The sequence below is a fragment of the Buteo buteo genome, chromosome 3, assembly GCF_964188355.1.
Source record: "Buteo buteo chromosome 3, bButBut1.hap1.1, whole genome shotgun sequence".
Lineage (NCBI taxonomy): Eukaryota > Metazoa > Chordata > Aves > Accipitriformes > Accipitridae > Buteo > Buteo buteo.
The window spans coordinates 75,571,537-75,588,090 of NC_134173.1; the positions used below are offsets into that span (position 1 = coordinate 75,571,537).

Below are 16,554 nucleotides of genomic sequence, written 5' to 3' on the forward strand. Positions count from 1 at the left end.
TAGGTCAAAGAAACTGGAACATAAAGAAAAATGTGATCATGGCATTTTTTATTATATTGGTGATAGCTGAAATCAGTTGTTATTACATCCTTATACTCCTAAATATTCAATAATATACTCTTTATCTTTTAAAAGCACAATTGGGGAGACAGTCTGGGAAAGCTTGGAGACTATGAGTAGAATTTAAGATTTCTCTGCTTAGGAAAAAATAAATTTACCTGCATGTTCATGAATTCTCCCCAGTACTATTAAATCAGCAAATATGACCTGCATAGTGGATAGAGCTCTATTCTACTTCCATTAATGGCAATGAGAAGTGTGCCTTTGACATCAGTGAAAGCCTGAAGATACAGATGATTTCCTTTTCTTTAAACTCTTTAAAAAAAAATGTTTCAGGAAAAGAGTAATATCCACTGGGACAGACTCTAAAGAGTAAAGATAAATACGAACAGAGTTTATTATACTTTTTTATATGTTTCAGATCTATGTAAGAAAAATGTCTTCTACAGTAAAAAGTACTGATGCAAGAATGGTTTCTCATAAATGGACAGCACTGTTGTCTATAAAAAAAGAATGATACTTTGTCACTCACTAGGCAAAAAAAACAAGCTATGGAGAATATACAGAAGATGGACCCACTAAAAATGGAGCTATTGCAGTATTTATTCTGACATAAAAAAAAACTAATGAATTTTTGATGCACTGTATAATTTTTTTTTTTCTGAAGTGTCATCTTAAAAAAATGTAATAATGAAGTTGTGGTTTATGAAGAGGGCATGGTTCCTTTAGGTGTTTCCTAGTCTTCTAAGATCATTGCACAGAAGACCTTAATCCCAGTCTGCTCCACAGTCTCCCCAGTACCTATCTAGGAAGGCATTTGGACAGCAGTAGTGCAGCCTTGCACTGAAATTGTCTCCCTGCACGAGGCCCAGTAACTCACCAGCCTCCTCAATGTCTACTCAAGGGACTCCACATCATTTGCTGGCCTTTTCTGTTCCACTGAGTCCTCCAGGATGAGCTTCGGTTGGACCAAGGAGAGCTCTGATGTTGGTACCAAGAGGATATGAAAGTGCTCGACTGGACATGGGCATCGAGCGCTTGCTTCTCAAACTTGGAGGCATCACGCTTGAGTTGCTGGGTAGTTTGGCATGACCACCTCTTAAAGATTGAGTATGTGAGGAGGAAGAGAGGAGGAAAACAAAACTAGTCTGTGGCACCCCTAGCTCCTAACACATCCATCTCAGCTGGCACAGACATCAGAGTTGTCTTCAAAGGCATTCGTGTGCAACAAAGCACTTTCTTCTCCTTGCCCGTGGCAGCAATCCCAGCATCAGAACATGAGCTCTCTATGTTTTAGCAACACAACGAGAAGTCCCTGCCAGTACAGCACTCAAGCAGCAGTGCTTTCTTTGCCACCGTACTTGTGAAGGTAGGAAAATCATTTGGGAGCTTTGTTTCTCCTCGGGCTTTTTGTGGATACAAATGCCTGTTAATGTTTTATACTATGCACTAGAGGGCTTTCTTTGCCTTTGGAGCACCTTCTTCATTTGACATGCTGTGGTGATAAAATTCTGGAGCTTAAAAACTCCTTCCATCTGTGTATGATTCTCTTTTTTTTTGCAGAACTAATGCTTTTCAAATAACTTAGAGAATACATGTAAAAGAGACATCCTTGCCTTATATGACGTCCTGTAACAGACCAGGAATTGATATTGTATGTAACGGTTGGATGGTAAACTGTCAGCCATAAGGCTGTCATTAGTAGTCTAACATTGCATTGGACAGTTTTCTACCTTCTTTAGAGATGACTTTACCAAGAAAGAGTCATCACCTCCCCTTCTTTATAGCCCTTGCTTGACTGCTGATGCGTAGAAGGGATGATTGGGACTGTTCCGGGTCTTTACCTGAGCCAAGCTCCAAACCTGTTGCTAGGGCATCATTCTAAGCATCCGCATCCTTACCACCACCACTTGTCTTCCACTACTGCCAGCAGGACCTCAACCTCTTTAGTAGCCTCCACCTGTCCAGCCAAATGAGTTCTCAATCTCCACCTGCACAGTATCATCTATTGATCTCCCTGGCAAACAAATTTCTCCATCACCTTTTCCTTGTCTGACTCTTCTTATGGAAAGAGAAACTTCTGAGTTCCTGGACGGTGCTCCCCAAGCACTACATCTTCTAGAGAATGTTGCAGAGTCCATCCACAAGCTTACTTATTCTGTAGAAACTTGCATGGTTTTTATTCACTTCTGACAACACAATTTTAAATTCTGCCAGAGCTAAGGTTGCTCTTCTCCCTGGCAAGGGAGAAGCCATCCACCAATTTAAATCAGTTCCTTTTGTGAACAGATAAAATAGGAGAAGACAGTTTGATGATGGATTCTCACCAGAACCTAGAAATAATATAATGAAATAGATGTGGTTTCCTGATGTTGACAAAAGATTACTTAGAAACAGTACACAGGAATATGGAAATACATACGCCGATGCTGATGTTAATTGTTGATGGCCTCCATAGACCATGAATAAGAAGATAAGCCATGACAACTCATACTACTACGTTGTAACTGTAGTAGAAAAAGGGACATTTCTGACCTGGTGTGCAAATCTTAATTCCAGACCACTGCACACATTTATACTACCTGAGGAGCAACTTTAGAGGTTAAAACAAGCCCAGGGTTAGATTTTCTACTCACACTGAAACAATTCAAATAGAAATCAAAAGGCTCACGCTGCAGGAAGTCTGAGCAGAACCAGGGAAAGTATATTTTCCAGATTTAACTTTTCTTATGCTCCCAAGGAAAACAAAACTTACTGGCAGAAGATTTTCATTTGGGTGAGTGTCTTAAAGAAGCTTCTCCCCATTTACCTATAATGATAATGAGACTTTTCAAGTGCAACCTCAATCTCCTACATTTTTAGATTAGTTTAATTGCACTGAGATCACTGATGTAATTTTTCATTACATCAGTGTTAACTGTAAGGTAGGAACTAAACCTGCAGAACTTGTTGGCTAGTGATTTGTCTATCAAGAAATACAAACAACTTTAATGATAAAGAAACTGTTGGAGTGCCTAAGACAGAACTGATATCTAGATTACTTGGCAGGTCTGCCTGGATTTATGGCTGCCTAACAGTATTTGAGTGATATATTGGACAGGGCTGCTTCAAAAAAAAAGGTATTTTGTCCGTGAAGTAATTTTATCCTGTAGCAAACAGGTGCAACTCTCACAAAAGCACTAGGAACTAATGAATACATAGGATCTATGTCTCATCTGGCCATTTATGTTTCTGATTCTTCATAGGTTTCATAGGGTGAATCAATGGACTTGATGTACATTCCTCTCTTAGCCTGAACATAGTGCAAAAAAGGAAGCAACTGCACCAAACCCAATGAAATAATTAATTTCCTACAAAACTACAAGTGCAAGGCCCAGTTGAATGTTTTCCAATTTATGCTGTTTTAACAGCCTACAAAGATTTGGATCTCTGTAGTTTCCAGTCTCTTTTGTTGACCAGAGGGTCCATAGGGAGTCTGTAACCCAAACTTTGGTCTGCTGTTAGATGACAAAAATCTACAGCAAGCTGTCTCTGTCAGACAATCTGTGTCCAAAATACCTGTTATGTTTGAGAAGATTGTAAATACATCTAAGTCACTGTTTTTTAACTTAAGTTATGCCCCAGCTTTGACGTAAAAAGAAAAAAAGGTAATTATAAGATTTTTGCTTTAAGATTATCTCACTAGCAAGTCATGTTTGTTGCATTACAATCAATAGCCAAGAGGTAAAATCAGTTCTCCTGATGCTTTCTAACTATCAAACATAATGAAAAAAATTGGCTTGCTTGATATTAGAGTCCAATAAAAATGTGATGTGTAATATTTAGCACTAATTTTTTTTCTTTCTTTTTTTTTTTCCAAACTTCTGCACAACTATTAGCATATAACTATGTATTGCATGTCCATGTCCAGATGTTGGCAGGAGTGGCCTCTGCGGGAAGAGGCCGTGGGTTGCCCTGTGCCAGACATGCCCAGTTCCATCCCTTTAAGCCTGACAGTTCAGTCAATTTTCTACCCAAGCTTTTTCCCACTTATCAAGTCCATAACTCACTAGTTTGGCTGTATGTATCCACACCTGATGTGCTACACATCCACACACATACTTTGATGTCTAAGCTCTTATTATAGTCATGGCAGAACCACTCAACTCCCCCCATAAAGTCTAGGAAGTGAATCAGCTCTGAAGTACACATTTACTGGGGGGTCAGCTGAATCTTTTTCCAGACTCTGCTGACTGCATTGAATTGGCAATTCAGTTGCCCACACACAAGCATCCAGTATCATTTGAGGTGACCTCCAGCTGGCAGCCCAGAAGGCTGTGGGTTTCCTGTAGTTCCTCATATCTGTCAGCCTTACATGTCTGTTTGGGAATCCCAAGTGCATCTTAAATGGCACTAGATGCCTGTGTTGGGCAACTGAATTGTACCCTCCGTCTCCATCAAATACAACGGGAATTTAGACACTCAAATCAGATTTAGGTCCCTAGAGAGCAGACAGATAAAGCCAGGTGTCTTCAGTTCAAACTAAACCCCAAGCAAGCTTACTCCTTCAGCTGCTTAGGGAAGCACCGATACATGTCAGGTTATTGTGGACCAGGTGTAGACATTGAAAACACATTTTCTGAGGCCTACATCCATTCACATTGTGCCATCTGATCTGAAAAGCCAGTGAGAGCTGTGCTTAGTCACCATATTCCATGTGAGGAAATTAGGAGGAAGCCTATCATCCCCAAACTATTGCAGGTATGCACACATACATCAGCCCAGTAGGGAATATAGGAATGACTGAGTATTCTCAAAGACAGGGTTGAGCTGCCCAGCCTGAACTCATAATAGAGTGTGATATAGAACAAACTGAAGAGACATGAGAGCTGACCATACAAGAACAAGCTATGGACTAGTAGCAGCACCTCTTTTCCTATGAATCTTCTAAATAAGGACAATTCTTATGTGATGTAATTGTAGGAAATGTTTCTTTGAAGACCAGGAAGCCAAGTCTTTCTTATCACCTTTGTCTAAGGAAATCCTTTATCCTTACAAAGAAAGATATGCAATTATTTTTTCAAAGTAAAATGAAATCCCATTTTGTCCCACTCTCCATTGAACTCCATGCTTTTAATTCCTCATTTTGAAATGTCTTCAAGAGCTTTCCACATTGCTGAAGTCAGATTTAGCAAGACTGTAATTCAGTCTTTTTTCTCCTCTTGAATATAAGTTGTACTTAACAATTCCTGTTCTCCAATTCTGACAGTGCCAGACCATAACCTGATAGCTGTACTGCAAATACATGCTACCAGGCCTGTGATTTCTTTCAGGAATGTGGAAAACATGTTTGATTAAAGTGCTTCCAGGCTTTGTCAAAATGGAAATAAAAGCAATTTCATTTTCTGTAACTTCTTTCTCCTTACATATAATTTTCCCTTCACGATCAATATCGTTATTAAAACACAGTAGGGGAATAAGCACGTACGTTCTCAGCTACTTCTGACCACCTGAGAAGCTCCAGGTTCTCTGTAACATTTAAACATAGCTGTGTTTTGTGATTTTGGGGGGAACAACAAAATTCCATAGTGGAAACCAGAAACACAGCAGGATTCTATACTCAGCACAAAAGGATACTAAATATTTATTTTTAGGCAAAGATAACCAAACCCTAGCTGCCTAGTAGGTAAATCCTTTTTTGAAGGCACTTGTCTATCAGCATGAAGGCAAGATGTTCACCTCCAGGGCACTATTCATCACAGACTAAGGTACAATAACCAAGAGAAGCAGGATGAACTGTCTTCCAGAGGTCTGTTGGTTTGGGTTCGTGTGGTGGGGTTTTGGTAGCAGGGGAGAGGCTGCAGGGCCGGTTCCTGTGAGAAGCTGCTGGAAGGTTCCCTGGCTCCAAGCTGGACCCACCTGTGGCCCAGGCTGAGCCCGTCAGTGATGGTGGTAACACCTGTGGGAGAACAGATTTAAGAGGGGAAACCTGCAGTGAGTGAGGGGATGGGGATGTGAGAGGAACCCCTCTGCAGATCCCGAGGTCACTGAGGGAGGAGGAGGGGATGCCCCCGCAGCCCGTGGTGAGACCAGAGGGCAGGCTGTCCCCCCCCAGCCCACGGAGGGGAGCGGGGGAGCAGATGCCCACCTGCAGCCCGGGGAGAGAGGAGCCCACGCCGGAGCAGGGGGATGGAGGCCCCACAAGATGGCCGCCGCTCTGTGGGGAAGCCCGTGCTGGAGCAGGCTGGGACTGAAGATCAGCCCGGGGAAAGGACCCACGCCAGGGAAGTTTGTGAGGAACTGCAGCCCGTGGAAAGGACTCATGTTGGAGAAGTTCATGAAGGACTGTCTCCTGTGGGAGGGACCCCACGCCGGAGCAGGGGGATGGATGCCCCCCAAGATGGCCGCCGCTCTGTGGGGAAGCCCACGCTGGGGCAGGCTGGGACTGAAGGACTGCAGCCCATGGAAAGGACCCAGGCCAGAGCAATTCATGAAGAACTGTCTCTTCTGGGAGGGACCCCACGGCAGAGCAGGGGACGAGTGAGGAGTCCTCCCCCTGAGGAGGAAGGAGCAGCAGAGACAAGGTGTGAGGAACCGACCCCAACCGCCATTCCCCGCCACTGGGGGGGGAGGCGGAGAGAACTGGGAGTGGAGTTGAGCCGGGAAGGAGGGGAGGGGTGGGGGGAAGGTGTTCTCAGGTTGGGTTTTACTTCCTAATATCCTTGTTTTGATTTGATTGGTAGTAAATAGAATTGATTTTGGGTTTTTTTTCCCCAAGTTGAGCCTGTCTTTTTGCCCGTGACCATAATTGGTGAGTGATTCCCCCCAGTCCTTGTCCTGACCAACGAGCCTTTCTTTATATTTTCTCCTCCTCATCCCAGTGGGGTGTGAGGAGTGAGGAAGCGGCTTCATGGTGCTTTGTTGCCAGCTGGGATTACAGCACAACATATGTGCAAAGGAAGCTTAGATTGTCTTGGACTAGCTGCCTAAATTTTAAGTACCAAGTCAGATGAGATGACACTATAAACCGATGCGTATGAGAATTAAGTACAACATCAAGGCACAGAAATCAGAATATAAATCCCCATACTGGAGTTCAACTACTAGTTTCACTGTGGCTTTGAAAACCACTGTGGCACCTTTACTGACACTAATTATCAAAACTTGATGAAATACCTCAGGAATGGTGGCACTGTTTGGTCAGTGTCCCTGTGCTAGAAAGGAGTCACTCAGAAAGTGAACAGAAAAACACTGCTGCCTGCATGTGAAGATTTTCAGAGGAGGTTTCCAGTATGATCACTGACCAGGCTCGACCATTTTGCTAGTTGATGAGATCTGACAAACTCACAGCCCAGTGTAATACTGCTTCAGGCTATACAGCTGGGACTCAAACCGGGATACTTAGTTTCTGCTCCTGGTTTTCATCGGATCCAGGTTAGGCATACACATCCAGTGCTAATATTCCTAACTTCCTGGTATTCCTAGTCATTAAGAGGCAAGTTTAATACCATTTCTCAAAGATTTGACCTTTGGGCAATGCAATTGATTACATGTGCTGCCACTCGGCACAAGGATGACTCCTAAGTGTGGTTTTCCACTCAGTAATCAAGGATTTCCATTCACTCCTCTGTTAAATGAGGCCATTAAGAGAAATGTAACTCACTAGTTTATGCCACTGTCAGCGAGGGAAAATTGCTTTTTAATCTTTGACCCCTCAAAATGAAATTGTACCCTGGAAAGAGATTTTGTTAAACAAATTAAATAGAAAAACAAAAGACAGTGTGTGATTTCCTTCTGCCATCTCTGAATTGTCACAGATCAGACTTGTTCAGCTTTCCCGTACAAAATCCTTGCCTTTGAAATACTGAATCCAGACCACCATGCATAAAGTTACCGATATTCCTAAATCTCGATACAGTCCCAGTGCTGCATACCACCAAGGTGAACAATCAGTAAAGACTACAGCCTACCCACTCATCTTCTTACCAGCCAAAACAGCTTCATCAACAACACCTCACCACGAAATTTGCTCCCAACCCTTCTGTCAAATCCTTCCCTTCCCCTTCACTCTTGCCCTTTCCATTTCCTCGAGTGATTTGTGCTTAAATAAAAAGTGAGCTCACAATAGACAATTTTAGAAATTGTTTTTCCTTCCAAAAATCCTACTAGGCATGGTTTATAATAAAAGAAAGAAAGATTAAGCTACCACCTGGCTGAGTCAACTCTCTCTTTTTGATGGTACAAATGAAGAAATGTTCAGTTGTGATTACAAATAGCCTGAAAGATTTTACTTTCACGTGCAAGAGCACCCAAGTGCATGACATCCAAAAGCTCTAAACAAACTCTTTCCCAATAAATATTTGATTATACAGATCCATTATTTACAGAAAACAAAGATAGGTTTAAATAAATGTTATGGCTCAGACCTCACTGAGGTTAAGTTGCTGCATTCACGCAGCTCATTTATCACTTGGACTGCCGCTGACTTGAACACCATTTCCTATGGTAAGCAGCTGTTTTGTAAATGGGCTGCATTAAAATACAGTAAAAAAACACACACAAACAGAAGTTGCTTCAAAATAAAACACTCTTAAATCTGAAAACTCAGTCTGTCTTTCATAGGGAGCCAGCGGAGCAAGGAAAAAAGCAAGCATAAGTTTTATCCCAACCACCTGCTGCTGCTGCTGCTGACTATTTGTCGAGGGAAAGTAAAAGGCGAAACAATTTAATTGTTCAAAAAACTGCCCCGGACAGCCTTGCTCACTGGCCACAACACACTGCCAAGACAAAATGAGCCTGATAGTAGAGGCAGGCATGCAGCAAGGGTTGCTTCAAGGCTCTGTAGCAATACAGACCATGCGGGGGCACATCTGAAAGGCAATACAAGCAAACATCCTTATATGGTAGATTTTGAGCAATCTGGGCAAACAAATTAGCGTGATCATTATAAGGGAATGGACTGTTTGCGGCTGCAGTGTTGCTGGCAGCCATGCGTCAACGGAGGAGGACTGAGAGATTGGAATTGAGAGTGAAAATGAAAAGATACGGCTTAATGGGAGAGGGAAGGGGTGGAAGGAAAGCAAGTGCTATGGAGGAGAAATTGCTTTGAAATTGAAGAAATCAGTTCTGAGTGGGAAGCCCAGGCAGAGGTTTCTCAACTGAGCTGGGGTGAGTGTGTTGCTGCGGACTGAGAAACAGCAAGTAGAAAGGGACTGGAAATTGATTGTTTTTTGAGCGATTCAGACAATTTGGAGAGAACTTCTTTTACTAACTGAAGATCACGGCACGGAATCGTGAGGACTCTGGATGGTGGCAAAGTTTCCTTCTGCTACTGAAAAGGGGGATTAAGGCTCAGTCGTGTAATTACACAGTCACTTCAGTAATGGCTTTTGCTTGGAGTCCTTACAGAGCTCTGAGTTCCTATTGCAGCTTTAATTCAGCTCCCATCACTTTCACAGGCAGAAACCGCCAGAAGAAAGAATAGCTTCATAATCCCTCGAATAAAACTTCCAAGTGCTAATTACCCAAAGAAGAAGCAAACTCAGCCACGTTCACACTGGCAACAGACACAGCTAAGCAACAGCAACATGAGGTTGATTGTATATGTTGCATCTTATAGTTAGCAGTAGATTATCATTACATCTAAGTCATGAATCTGCCTTATGAGCATTTAGCCTCTTCTTGTCCTAAGAGATTAAGTAGCTACAAAGCTGCTTATGCATCAAGATATTCCAACCATGCCAGTCCACCACGGCTTTGCAGCATGTTGGGTGGCTGCTGCTGGAGACATTAGGGTGCAATCCCATTGTATTGTGGTGCTAACTGGCTGTACACCGTGGTTTTAAAATGATTAGCTTTAAAAAGGTTTAATGGCAGTGTAAGTCAGGATCTTAGGGCATACCCATAGGAAAGAGGAGAAGACAATCTTCATTATCAGAGTATTTTTAAGTAGGAAGTCCTTTAAGAGGCTAGCACGCCAGGAAATTTCAAAGACTCCGAGGAGGTGATTTTTGAAACTCAAATTTTCTTTTGTTTTTAAAATACCAATAAGTTATTTGCGCAAAAATTGAAGCCAGTCCTTTATTGGTGGTCCCCAGGCAGAAAGATCTCTCTGCAAATGTCACAGATTTATGAGGCTTTTTTCCTTAACGCTCCAGCCTTCAAAGTGCCTCTGTGTGTATCCCTGAAAGCCAGACCCAGGAATTGCTTCTTTACAGGAAAAAAACTCATTGTTCTTAGACTACACAAGTGGGTCACTGAACTGTTGCTTGCCTTTGCGATGCCAGTGAATCCAAATTAGCTTGACTTCCACAGAGGATATAGGGAAGGAAAGCAACCAGCATTAATCAGAGCAACACAAGCAGCTCTTCCAAAACAAATTAGCTTCAACAGTCAGCACACAGAGTCCTTCAGTCAGTGTGGCCAAGCTGAACTTAGGCCAAACTTTGCGTCAAAAAGAGTAACTGGTTTAATATGTATCCGTGGAGTCTGCGTTTGTTTCTTTTTCTTCCTCTCAATCCATCTGCAGGAAGCTATGAACAAACTGAGCAAAGTAAAACTGCTCATCTTGTTGCAGCCAGCCCCTTTGTGTGATGTTCAGCCCACTTAAGTTAATCTCAAAGGCAGGCACTGAGACCATCGGGTGTCTAGATCTCCCCTTTTTTTCGATAAAGGGGTAGGTGATAGGCATGGGATTCATTTTCCCTTGAAATGTTTGCCATGTAATTGCTATCGTCTGGACTTTATAGACAAAGGAGGGAACAGACATCTCCAGAGAGGCAGCCATCAGACCTATGTCAGACATCTCCTGTGAGATGAGACAAGGTGTGGGCTGGAAGAAATTCCTCCTTCTGGTTGATGTAAAGGGAGTCCAGACACTTAACTCAGACATACATGTGTCCACCAAACACACTCATATTTGGTCCAATAAATCCCTACTTTCCAGAGAGCAATTTGACCCATGTTAAAATAGGTGTTTTAAGATAGGTGGGTTGAATCATTTTCTCTAGGGACATGGACGGTGACATTTCAGGAGACAAATCTGGGCCATTGGCATTAAATGGCAAGGGTTGTCATTTCTGCTTTAGGTCCAAGAGTTGAGAGCCTCACAGAAAACAAAGGCACCAAAGCAAGTCTACTGCAAGAGATTACTTCTTCTGGCTTCTCTCTGCCAGACTTGTTTGCCTCTCAGTCACCTTTTAAATTTGAATTTTCTAGTGAGAAGTAGGACAAGAAAGTAAAATTGTCAAGTTTCTGTGACCAAGAGGGGTTTTGTATGGGAGCAAGCCTCTGTTCCTCTACTCCTGGTATCAATATCCAATATTTATGCTTTCATTTGCATTTTGACCCTGCATGTTCCTACAGATAATGTAGTGGCCAAGCTTAACTGTTACCTGTAGTAGAAATAAGTTTAAGTGCAAACAATTATTCTGTAATGATAATAATTTAAAATGAGGGGGAAAAAACCTGCTAATAATTAAAAAAAAAAAAAAAGTATTTTTTCCAAAGCTCTGACAGCTCCCACTAAACCTTTTATGCCTCTGGCATGTAATACCTTTTTTGCTCATGATTAATTACAAATTCATCTACCACATCCTCTATTGCAGCACAGATATAGCAAGTACCTCTCACCCAATATAAATCAAGCAGTGCCAAAATCAGAACATATACAATGATTTACAATGGCAGGGAAAAATTTATGGAAATAAAGTGAATATGACATAAATTTTTTCTACATCATGGATAGGCATAATGGGTATTGCTATTTTTCTATATGGTCCATAGAGTCTCTGTAATATCTGGCCGCCACAGAGTCCTTAGTGAATTTACTTGGCGAAGCAGGGAAGTGTTACTGTCAGGGAGTGAAGTCTACAGCTGAGAAGAGGGACTACAGGCAATACCGTGGCTGCCAATTATGGTACCCAGCATGGACTCAGGGACTTTCTGTGGCACCTAAGATCAAGACCGTAATGATGAATTGAAAACATCTACTTTCCTGAGCTGTCTGATCCTTCCTCTTAGAAGAACAGTGCCCAACCCTTCTTCTGAGACAAGCTGCCTCATGTCAGATGGAGACACACAAGGGTCGCAGCTTGGTATCTTACCTCTGTATGGGGACCAGCGAAGAGTTACACCTACCTGCATGTACATGTCCATTGAAAAGGGGGAAGATGTGCAGGCCCATAGGGTAGGAGATGGGAGAGGACAGAGAGGAGGGAAGCAGAATCATTTGCACAACCACCTACTGCTCCCATCCCTGGGCTGAGAGCAGGGGCTGGCTGCGGGCTGCACTGAGCCACCCCACAGCCTTGTCCAACCTGAAAGTTGGCCACCACTACCTTACTTACCATCTATTTCCCTCATACATTTTTTATTATTGTTTTACAGTTTTTGAGGGGGGAGTGGTTGTTGAGGTTTATTGTGAGCGGAGGAAGAGTTTGGATGGGGGGCATGAGAATTCACAAAAAGTAATAAAACACTACTGCTAGCACGCACACCTCAAGATGAAGGAGCACTTAACAAAATTTAAAATGCAGGCAAAGGAGCTCAGCAGGAAGATATTTACATTTGTTTAAACATTTCCATCATTTCAGGGAACTTAAATGCCTTATTTTGTACTAGTTAAAGAAAAGCTATTTACTGATGCTTTGTTATGTTAATGTACAGGTTGGAACTGGTGTGCCAAGTTGTATTGGTGAAGTGACTGCATTGCATTATATGCAAACATTATGCTAAATCTTCAGTGACTTAATCTTTATTCCTGACAGAAATCTGCTCATTAAGGTCTACAGTAGGTCTTAAGCTTGAGTGTTTCAGCAAAGATGACATTTCTGATTTCTCAATTTATGTATATATTTGTTGATATATAAATACTACACACACACATGCACATATACATATAAATAGGAATAAATAACAAATGTATGTAAGCCAGTCTGCATTTACAGGACAATCATACTGTACTAGAGGTCGTAGGTAACAGCCAAACACATGAATGAATTGGCAGTTTAACAAAAGAAGGAAAATGACTCAGTAAGATTTATAAAACAGTCTGTGCTTTTGATCTCTGAGCAGCACAGAAGAGTACAGAGGGAATTTAAAGTGTATAAAACTATGGCAGCTCCCTTGAAAGCAGTTCACCCACAAAGCCATCTGGCTGATCATTCTCCCAAATCCATCCTAGATATTTCTAAAGCAGCCAAAACCACACACATAACCTGGAAGGATGGCCTATACTCGCACTGTATTAGGTGGATGTATGCAAGTGGCACCAACATCGCTTCCTACAAAAGCCCTTGAGGGATGTGTGACCAAGACCCTTCTTGTCACATTATAGAGACAACGTCCTTTCGGATGTAAGATGAGCAGATAATCACGGCACATAACAGAGGAGGCATCATATGCCATTTGACAAACCCCAGACAGCAGGCCAGCAACCAAAGTCACAAAAACTTCACCTCATTTTCTGTCCATATCTCAGGGAACCTCATGAAAGAGGTGACAAAGAGCAAGCTGCGGTTGCATGCACTTGTCTAGTCGTTCTCCTCCAGTAGTGTACAGGATAGCTACCTGTCCTCTACAGGAGATCTGGATTGCACTTTTTCTTTGGCAGCAGAAGTTTCTGAAGTGGTATTTGTCTATACAGGCTTGTTTCAAGGGCAAGGGAGACTGTGTTTTCCCATAAATACCAGTCAGCACACATTTATGCCCTTAGCAGCAGTTGAATTGCTAAAACTGGCTATATCTTCATCTTGATCAACATATCTGAGGAATAAAGGGCCTCCTAACTGGGCAGGCTATTTCAGAAGCTCCTGCTGGCTGAAGAAAGCAGATCCTTTACACTGTGCTGCGTTCATTTTCTGCCTGACTACTCTTTGACCTTCTTAGCCAAAATTGTCATTAACTCATTTGCAGGTTTGCAATCGGCTCTACTGTCAAGTATTAAATTTATTCTAGTCTCATTTTAGACTTCATGCAGTAAAACCGCAACAGGCTATTTTCAAAGCAAATGCAGGATTACGTGCAAGGTGACACACATTATCTTGAATATATGTGCCTTTAAAACCAAAATGTAGCTGAAGACCACACTTAGTTTCTGCAACATCAAAGTTCTACAAAAGTTGTTCTTATTACCCACAATTGGCAAAGTACGTTTCACCAGAAAATGAGTTGTAGATAATTTTAAAATCATGTAACTCCTTTTCAGTGGAGTAAAATGCCTGTGGCTCTTACTCCTTTGGTCTGGAAGTTTGCCCCGGACCTTCAGAATTCGTTGTGTCCAAGGACCAACAAGGAGGCACTATGTACTCACATGGACCTCAGCTACAGTTTGTCATAACAAGACTCCAAATACATGAAACTCAATTTGGACTTCAACAAACTGATTTATGATTGAGGAAAAAAGGAAACTAGCAGCTTTTGTTCTGTTAATACAATGCAAGCAATAACAATTTTTTCTTTGTTCGCTCTCCCCCAACCCCTTCCTCCCTAGGAAGTACTAGCTGTAAGCATCAAAGAGTTTTTTCTGGTCAAGCTATTTTCAAAAAGATTCATGTTTTGTGTGTGTGTGTGTTTTATTCTTGCATCAATGAAGAAAAAGAAAAAAAAACAACCAAAAAATCGACCTTCAAATTGCCTTTAAAAAAGTGCTGAATGCCATTCCCATAGCTGTTATTCACCAACCACATCATGTTTTTCAACAACTCAGTTGTTCTTAAAAAGCACTGTTGCCTGATTATAGGGAAACACTCCAATAAGAAGCACATATACACTTAAATGATGCACTTTTTATGAAGTCTTTCCAAGAACAACAGTAGTGAATTGTTGAGTTTCCTACTGGGAAATGTGTCTTTAATATGCAGATCTCTTAATGACTACTGTAATGCAAATTGTCAATGCTACAGTAATTTCATCATATATATAAGAAAAAAAGTTTAGCTCTTACTTAGAGTATGCTTTATCATCTTTCCAGGTAGCACAAATCCAATGCAGCCCATGTGCCATGTGGTTCACAGCCGCCAAGTGTTCTCTTTATTTTAAATACTATTACTGAATGTATCCGTAGGGTTTTTTAGACCCACTTACTTGGTGCTGACTGGCTTTTGCCAACTGCTCATTGGCTGATTCTACATTAGAAGATGCAGTCTCAATGTTGGCTTCAATACTATCTGCAAATTAAGATAATAGAAGATAATTACAGGGTACAAACCTAAAACAAAGACTTTATACCAACAGCAATTCAGCAATTTACTCATGGGCATAAAGACATCAGCAGCCTCTTGTTTGCAAGCTGTAGTACTACAGGGAATTAGGAACATCACCCATTTTGATTAACACCTAACCCATCAGTCAGAGGCAGTATGACTGACTGCTTTCCATGTGTCCCCAGACAGGATGGAGGTCAGCAGCTCATCCCATTCCCACTGAAACCAATGGGAAGACCGATAGAGAATTCAAAAGAAAGAAGCTCAAGACTGGTAAATGGACTAGATGAGAGTTAAATTACAGACGGGGCACAGCAGACTGTATCCAAAATTATCTCATTATTAGAGCTCAGGGATAAGATTCATCTGAGTACTTGTGGGTTATTGACCATCCCCAGGTGTCTGTACTTAAGCAAGTCACCTCGGGCGCTATCACCGTCAACAGAGAGCAAGTCCGTAGTGTGCAATTCATCCCACTCTACAGTAGCTGCCTGCTGCTGATCACACTACATGCATCACAACCGAAACTCCTGGATGACATTTCCAAGCTGCAAGGGAGGTCTGTACAGATGGCTCAGATTGAGACACATTGCCTGTACCTAAAATTAAGGGAGAAGAATCTCACCCTAGATTGCTAGGTATGATGTGGGGGGAAGCTGGAGGAAGCATGAGGACTCAAAATGCGACTAAAAAAGAAAGATTATCAGCTACATGTTGCAGCTGGCAGCTCCCTGCTTCCACCAAAGACAAGTATTCACTTTGACTCCAGAGTGGTGCTTAGAAAGCAAGTCACCTATGGTATAAAACCTGCAAATAAGTGTTTGTGTTTCCAGCAAAAATCTTAGAAATCTTGACCAGCTTGTCCCCTAACAGATGTGCAGCCAATAATTCCTGTTCACAATGGAAGATCATGTGCACTTGGTCTGCTTCTGTGTGTTTTCAAGCAGATATGACACCATGGAGTATATGGAAAGGATCAGGAGGAAGTCAACCACAGGTAGAAATTTGAAAATAAGGTTCCAGGGATTCCTCTAATCCTTAACAAAATTAATGGAAATTCTTCAACTGATGGTATTAGGAGTCGGATTAGGACATGCCACAGAAGATTTAAATAATTTATTCTTTTGCTTTTGAAGGAAAGAACACTAATTAGTCTGGCCACTTTTGTGATGGGTAAAGAAATGAGGGTTTGCAGATAAACTGTGGAAAGTGGTTGTGTTTGGGTTTTGCCATTTTTAAGTGAAACAGTGTTGCAAGTCTGTTAATGTAATTATGCATTTCTGATAAGACAACTTAAAAACAAAAGAGCAAA

At 41.8% G+C, this 16,554-nt stretch overlaps 1 protein-coding gene across 24 annotated transcripts in view; it reads right to left on the reverse strand.

Annotated features, from left to right (window-relative positions):
* TSNARE1 (t-SNARE domain containing 1) overlaps positions 1 to 16,554 on the reverse strand; it is a 489,936-nt gene that overhangs the window by 171,569 nt on the left and 301,813 nt on the right. For 21 of the 24 annotated variants that reach the window (XM_075024058.1, XM_075024043.1, XM_075024060.1 and 18 more), the window contains one exon: positions 15,124 to 15,206. The exons of the other annotated variants lie outside the window; for them this stretch is intronic. In XM_075024058.1, coding sequence (XP_074880159.1) covers positions 15,124 to 15,206 — 83 coding nt within the window. The remainder of the gene's footprint in view (positions 1 to 15,123; positions 15,207 to 16,554) is intronic. 24 annotated transcript variants of the gene reach the window in all.